The sequence below is a fragment of the Athene cunicularia genome (genome assembly GCF_003259725.1).
Source record: "Athene cunicularia isolate RWA chromosome 2 unlocalized genomic scaffold, athCun1 chr2_part1, whole genome shotgun sequence".
Taxonomy (NCBI): domain Eukaryota; kingdom Metazoa; phylum Chordata; class Aves; order Strigiformes; family Strigidae; genus Athene; species Athene cunicularia.
In genome coordinates this window covers 56,447,243-56,454,780 of record NW_020799095.1, presented here as the reverse complement: position 1 = coordinate 56,454,780, position 7,538 = coordinate 56,447,243, and the positions used below count along the sequence as shown (strand labels likewise).

At 40.8% G+C, this 7,538-nt stretch overlaps 1 protein-coding gene across 1 annotated transcript; it reads right to left on the bottom strand.

Annotated features, from left to right (window-relative positions):
• Positions 1 to 3,194: 3,194 nt before the first annotated feature.
• NHLRC1 (NHL repeat containing E3 ubiquitin protein ligase 1) lies at positions 3,195 to 7,533 on the bottom strand (the record flags this gene model as incomplete). Its single annotated transcript, XM_026843645.1, has 1 exon — positions 3,195 to 7,533. A coding segment is annotated over one exon (819 nt), but the record flags the coding sequence as incomplete, so codon positions are not given.
• Between the last annotated feature and the right edge of the window lie 5 nt (positions 7,534 to 7,538).

Sequence of the window (7,538 nt, the reverse complement as noted above, 5' to 3'; positions counted from 1 at the left end):
ACATTATACTTCTTCTCACGTTGGCTCCTTAGTCTGTGATAGTAAAAGACATAATGGTTCTTTGTTTCTTACTTTCAATACAGGTCAGCAAATATTGGCAAAGACTGGCTAAATTCCATAGTCCGTATTATTCAGGAAATCATACTAGGTGAACATTAATGCTTTCATATGGGTTTTATCTTTTATTGATTTATATTTGGCACAAAAAACAGTAAAGGAGTTATCTCCTGTGATTATGTAGGTGTCATAGTTCCTTCAAGATCATCTCCTTTGTATTAGAAGTTTTAAAAGCAAGCTTTGATAAAGGACATATTTTTTCTTTTTGTTTAACAACAGTTTTTATAAGTAAATTATTTTCTTTTCCCAGATATAATTTTATCTCTCTACTCCTACATCCTGCCAAAAATTCTCTATCTTTATTCATTACAAGGAATGTAACTATATTTAGAGTATTTTAAATGGTTTACAGAATCTACTGACTAGCAATATTTTCCTGATTTAAAAAACAGTACATTCCATGAAAGCAGAATTTGTTCTTACCTCAACTCACTGCCTATATAGTTCTTACCAGTGACTAAAGACAAAAATTGCCTCTATTGAGAGGGATCTTTATTCAATTATGGGGAGCATGCTTCCCTAAAATGCTTAGTTTGCTCCAAAACTTAATTTCCTACAGATTTTTGCTACATATACAGAGCTGAAAGGAACAGATAGCTCTCCTAAGGATTACCATCTGAAAAGTGCCTAAGTGTGGCTGGGAAATCTGTTCAAATGTAGGTTCTTCCCCTGCCAGAGGTCAATGCTAATCACGAGGCAACAGCCCTTACTGTCTTGTCCATTTTCCCAGCTGAAATGCCTCACTTCTTAAGAATGCGTTCCCTTTAGTGAAATGATGGGTGTGCTCTGTGCTCTGACTTGGTGGAGTTCACCCTCTACTTAAGCCACAGACACCTTTCATTAATTTTTAGTTATTTTCAGAGTCGATCTCCTCTCCTCCTTTCTATCCTCAACATGAAATAAGTAACTTGATCACTGCAATGGGGCTTCACAGCAGTATACCTCCTTACAGAGCATTTCAGAACTGAAACCACACACCTTTGTGGAGCACACTGGAAGCAATTATCTAGGCATACATTGTGGTTTAGAAAAGTATAATTTCCATGATTTGTAGGAAACACCAAAGGAATTATAACAAGAAGATCATTAGTAAAATGTCAAAACGTCTTCCAAAATCAGGAAGGCAACTCCCAAAGAAGAGGATAATTAAAAACAGACTCTCCCTGCTTTATTAAGGCACCAACCTTGTAATGGGAAGTCTGAGATCTAGTCTCAGGTCTGCCAAAGGCTTCTCCTGATTCTCAGCTCTCCTATCTGCAGCTGTAGGGCAAAGACATTTATATCATGTTTGCTTCAAACAGAGGCTGGAGCGCCAAGTTCAAGAATATCTGTAAATCTCTTGGAAAGCAGTGCTGAAAAAAAGGCCAAAGTGCAACACATCATCTGCTCACTGAGAACCTCTCCAGTATTAGCTAATAGCTTTGAAGCTGTCGAGGAGAATCAGACAGGTTATACTAAGGAAGCACTCTAGAGAAAGCCTGTATGTTTATGTAACAGTATCAAATATAAACATGCTATTATTAGCATATTTAGTTGAGATAATAGAGTTGAAAATGTAATGTGGAATGGAGGCATGGTCAATGCCTGCTTTGATAGAGAAACACAGAACTGGTAAGTGTTCCTTCCCCCTGGTCAGATGTATGACCCACAGCACTACATGGCAAAGGGAAAAATGCTGGGTGGGTCTTCAGTATAATGTATTTCAGGGTTAAAGATTTCTATGTTTTGTACATTTGGAATTTTTATATGCAGGTAATGATAATAACGCCCCATTGCATTCGGTAGCATAAAGGGTTTTCTGAAGAGAAATCAAGCGGACAGTACATGTTCTCAGCTCATCTCCAGTGGAGCTGAGCCAACCTTCTGCCCGGCCTTGCGTGGCAAAGCAGACCAGTACCTTATTTCAGGTCTGCCTGGCCTGTTCCTCTTTACAGTCAGTGACTGCATATGTGACATGACAAATTTTGAATTATTTCAGCAGCTTCAAATTCTGTACATACCTATTTCAGATGGTAATCTCTACTTTGTTCCCAGAGCCTCGTCTGTGCCTTTGTGCTGGCTCTGCAGCCTTCACATCAAATGAAAACAAGTAGGCAATGTCAGAAGAAAGCCCCTCTGTTGCTGAGGGTTATACATTCCACTTGGAAGATCCTCTGCTCAGATGGAAGCACTTTTGGACACAGCTGGCCAAACAGAGAGAGAGCCTGCTGCATCAGATGAGCTGGCAACTCAAACAGCAATTGCTGGGGCTGAGGCTGGACAGTGCTAATCAAGAAATTGCATGACAGACCTGACAAGAAGGTTAAAAAAGACAATCTCTTATGAGTCATTTCCCACCAGACTCTTCTAGAGTAGGACAGTGGACTCTATATAGAGGTTTCTGGTGTACTTACAGGGGAACTGAAGATAATGAGGGGAGAAAATCCTATTATCAGAAAATTTAAACTGTCTACACAGGGGCTAGGCCTCAGGCGCTTGCTGCTTTCTGAACAATCTGTCATGTCTGAGACGTCCATATGAAGTGTGAAGTTTAGAACTCATTTGCAAAATCCGTATATTTTTGCTGTAGTTATACTATATTCCTGTGGAGACAAGCTGTGACTCACAGGTGACATGTAAATTAAAAGGATTGGCCTCTGAGAAGAGTCAGAAAAAAACCCCAAATGTTGAAAAGAAAGCAAAAAGAAAGAAGAGAAAGGCAGGCAAATTCCTCCTGTGCAGGATGTGACAGCACCATAACCCATGATCCCAGGGAGAAAGATGCTTTTTTACCTCTGTCAACCCTTCCAGAAAGGAAAGGTCTCCTGTATTCAAGGTCTTCATTTTGATGGACCCTGCTCTATAAAACTCAGCTGTTTGGGGGCTGGAGATTACAGGAACTTCCCTCTTCACCTGAAATCTGTCCACACTTTTTAAAAAAAATGCTATTGTAGTGTTATGTCCACGCTTTGTGAAAATATAAACATCAAACTGATGTGCACAGCAATGTAGCTGGAGGCAATGGACAGATGGTCAAATGGACAATGCAAAAATTAAATAAATTTTACCTTTTTTTTTTGTTTCTTTTTTATTCATATATCTGAAAAATTGATTATATTCTTTATCTAAAATTATTTGGTTCACAAGCAAAACAAAAAATATGTACGTTACAGAACACAATTTCAACACACATCTCAAACTGCCCTGCCTCCTTTATTCCTGAACACTGCAAACGTACCCTGGTATATTTATATGCAAAGACAGCAACCTGACATCAGTGCTTAAAAATAAACCAAATAGGAATTGCAGTGTGTGCATGCTCAGACATACCAATCTACAGTAGGGACTAAGAGATGACATTAGGTAAATACTGTCCATTATAGTTGATTGGTTTTAAGCCAAATTGTTAAAGCATGAGGTGCAGGTGGTTATGCAAAGCTTAGCTTAGGGGTTTTTTTGTTTGTTTTGTTGTTTGTTTTTTTTAAATAAACCCAGCTGTAATTATCACTGAAGTGACTAGACATAGTTGCCATGTTTCACGCTAGATGAAATGCCCAGTGCTTTTTTCCAAGGGTAAGCACACACTTAGCTATCCCCGCTTCAAGCACATCCAATCAGACACCAAAAGCATCACCTACGTAGCTATAGGTGCCTCTTACCCTTTGCTGTCCCTCCCTCTGAACCCAAGTTTTTGTTCTGTTGAAATCTGTGACTAAATTGCAATAGATTTGTGGATGGATAGAAGCAGTACACATCCCTTGGGCCTTTGAAAAGCAGAGGACATTAAGGTATCATTCTGAAGGCAACAGGTATCTACAGTAGTATAGGGGAAATGTGCATATATGTACAAAGGAAGAAGCAAGAGTAAGTAAAAATGTCAAAGGCTTTTTAGTTTGCAATCAGCATGTTGGTGAATCTCTGTCTCCCCTTATCTCTGAAATTCTCATGTGTGACAAAAGAAAGATTTCAGGTTTACTGCTGCATTTTCCCTTACATGCTGAAGAACACAGAATTTTTAATACATGGTTCTATACAGTTATTTATGGCTTCTCAATTTAGGCACCTGCATCAAATAAATTAAGACAATGTTTCTTTGATGCAGCATTGTGCAATGCTAAGCACCAAGTTTTACAGCAAAAGGAAAACACCACTGCATCATTCACAGAAAGTCTACATTTGCTTTCAGTAGGTAGGTAAAGCAGAGAGTGCAGGAGGTGGCACATAGCAAACTAGGTAGAATAAAGGCACAGGGTTATTTTGCTTACAAACCCAAACATCAAGCAATTTCTAGTTATAATCTGAAGGAGATAGGAGAAGAATGGGCAACGATGGGAGTTTTTGTAGGTTTTAAAACAGCATGAGTCAAATATTTAAAACAGCTACTGGAAAGTTGCCTACATGGCAGTAGGTGCTAGGAAATTTGCCCTTCCATGAGCTCAGTAGCAAAAACAAGCTCCTGGTGCACATGAAGGTTTGAGGAGATGAAAGCTCACAGCCCAGGGTTCAGAGGAAGTGCTATTGCAATAAACTATTAATTATGTATGAATACAGCACTCATGGTATTGCATGCATTTTGAAACATAGCAGTTCCCCAAAGGCACTGTTATCTAATTGGTTTTATATCCCTCAAAGACAGACATCTCCTTGGCACCTAGAAAGGAATACATATATAATATATTTGTAATGTACTCATAGCTGCTTCTCTGAGTAAATTTCCTTCCTGACCCCTCAAGAGGGCTCCTGCTCAGGGCTGTACACCTCCTAGTGCAGAACAGCCAAGGAGTATTTCTGGTCCCACCAAAGGCACTTACTGGGTTACCTAGCAGTAGAGAAGGCTGGAAGAGACCAGATGTGCAGGTCCATATATTTTCAATAGCAACAAATGACCTACAAGAACTTTAGCAGGACATGTCCAAATAAAAAAAATAAACCATCTACAGGGCAACTGCAACAAAGAAATTGGATTGTAATGGAGAAACGCATAATAAAAAGATATGAGGAGTTTTCACTGAATTATTCAATATAGGAGTAAGCAAATCACACTTTATTGGCAGGTCACTGTTCAATTAACCTTTACAAATAGCTGCATTTAATATGTGTCTCATTTATATAAATGTTAACATAAAACAGATTAACACATTGTCTGAATTAGAGGGCTAAAACGCTCCAGTTTAAAATATTTTGTAAATCACTGGTGCAGCAATACATGCAGTCATTAAATGCCCTGAAGTCAGACAAAAAACAGATTAAAAAATTACTCATAGAAAGATTGCCTTTTAATTAAATTTCAAGTTACATTAGTTAATGATTTCAGTGACTAAATAAATTACCCCAAAAGTTTTATGCCATTTTAACCTACTTGTCTCTACCTCAGATAGCATTTACACTTATATCTAACTTCCTTTTAATGCTGAACTAAGTAATCCTTTTAGCAGCAGGTAAATGCCTAAAAGTGCAACAGTGACGTCTAGTGTGGGTGTTAACCCCTCAAAATAATTCAGATATACTTTAATTTCCACTGTGCTATAAGGCAGCAGAACTGTGTCCACAGTGAAACCATTTTCAAGAAATTATAAACTGATCTAAACCTGCTGTGTATTCACAATCAATAGAACCTCATTTGGAAGCTAGGAAAAAAAAATGAGGTTTACATCTCTTTTTCTCTATTACTTCCCACCAACTCTTCAATTTTTAGTTTAATCTTGGAGTTTGGGGCACAAAAGTATCATATCAATGACAAGACTGAAGGAGGCAGTATTGGAAACCTCCCAAGTGCAGGTGTGTTAGCACCCCAGCCAACTCAATTTTATATATGCAGAAGTATTTATGGTCTAAACACGAATACTTCAAGGGGCTTTTAAGGAAAGCTGCCCATGATGGTAACCACATACCAAATTATCTCTCGGTAAAGACACAGACCTGTGCATTATACAGGAAGACCAAGTGCTCCAGCACAACCCTAATAAAGGTGGGAATAAACTCGTACAGAGAAGAGTGCTCTCAGAAGTATGGAAAAAATAGACTTTGAGCACCAATTCACTTTACACAACTCACTCATCAGTGGTAGCTCTTCCATCGCAATGATCTTAGCTGGATTCAGGCAACCTTGAACTGGAGCTTCCATTTCTCCTATCATTTCGTCAAGCCAGTCTCCTTTCTCATGCAGAAATCCTGGAAACAGAAACTCTGTCACTCTCATGAGTGTATCTACGCTTAAGGAAGAATAATGAAAACTACATGCTGAGAAACATGAACAAATGATGCATCCTTTTCTCTCCCAGGTGCCAGTCTTTGATTACTCCATGACAAATGTCATTCTTACTACTTGTCAAAAAGCACACAAAACATTTCGTTGTCAACATATGGAATACTTTTTAAATGCCAAATTGTTTGTTTAATTCATTGTTGACTACGGCCTGCAATGGCCAGGTCTTCTCCCATGGATAGGCAAGAGATTTGATGTAAGTTTTGCAGGAAGCACAGCATGCTGGTCAAAGGGGGCAATTTCACTTAAAGCCCAGAAAATGCCTCCTCCCTACACGCCTACTAACACCAGAGCTTCATGTGCTTTATGGCCAAAAGCAGCTTGACCCTACAGCAGTAAGCATCTAAACCCATTCAGGTAGAGCTATATATTTTTACTGAATGATCACCGCTGTCTAAAACAGCGAGGGAATTGTTCACCATGTAAGTCAGCCCCACAGGATAAGAAAGCCCGTAGCTAATTAGAGGGTTAAAGGTGGGAAACTCATCAGGTTTCCCTAAGCATATTACAGCCTGGCTACACACATCCGTTACTATAACACGATCCTCTTTGTCAAAGGCCACAGCTGTAGTATATATTTTGGAGGGGAAAAGGAGGTTCAGACCGAAGCTATCCATCTGGCCAATGAGATCCATCTCTGCACTGAATATCGTCACTCGGGTGCTGCCTCTGTTCAGTCCTTGAGCCTTCAGGTGCTCTATTACCACAACAGCACCCGAGGTCTGGGAGACTGCAACCCCTCTTGGGCTGATGAGCCGAGACCGGAGCATCTGACACTTCTTCAACTCCCCCTTCCTGAAGTCGGCCGTCAAGCGGTAGAGAGCCCCTGCCTCCGAGTCGGACAGGATAACTTCACTCTCGGGGGTGGCGTCCACGCCCCAGGGCAAACAGAAACCTTCCCGGATGGCCAGGACCCCCCTACCATCAAAATCGAAGGCCTTCACGGAGCGGTCTCCGCCATCGGTGACCACCACGTGCCCGTCCGACGTGACCGTCACATCAAGCGGGTACTTGATATCGTTGCCCGCGTCCCCCCGCTCCCCGAAGCGCTGCAGGCAGGATCCGCTCGGCCCAAAGACGTGGATCCTCTTCTTGCCGTCGTGAGCCACTGCCAGGCGCCCCGACCTCCGGCAGGCCGCCACCCCGGTGGGGTTGACCAGCGACCCCCAGCCCCCCA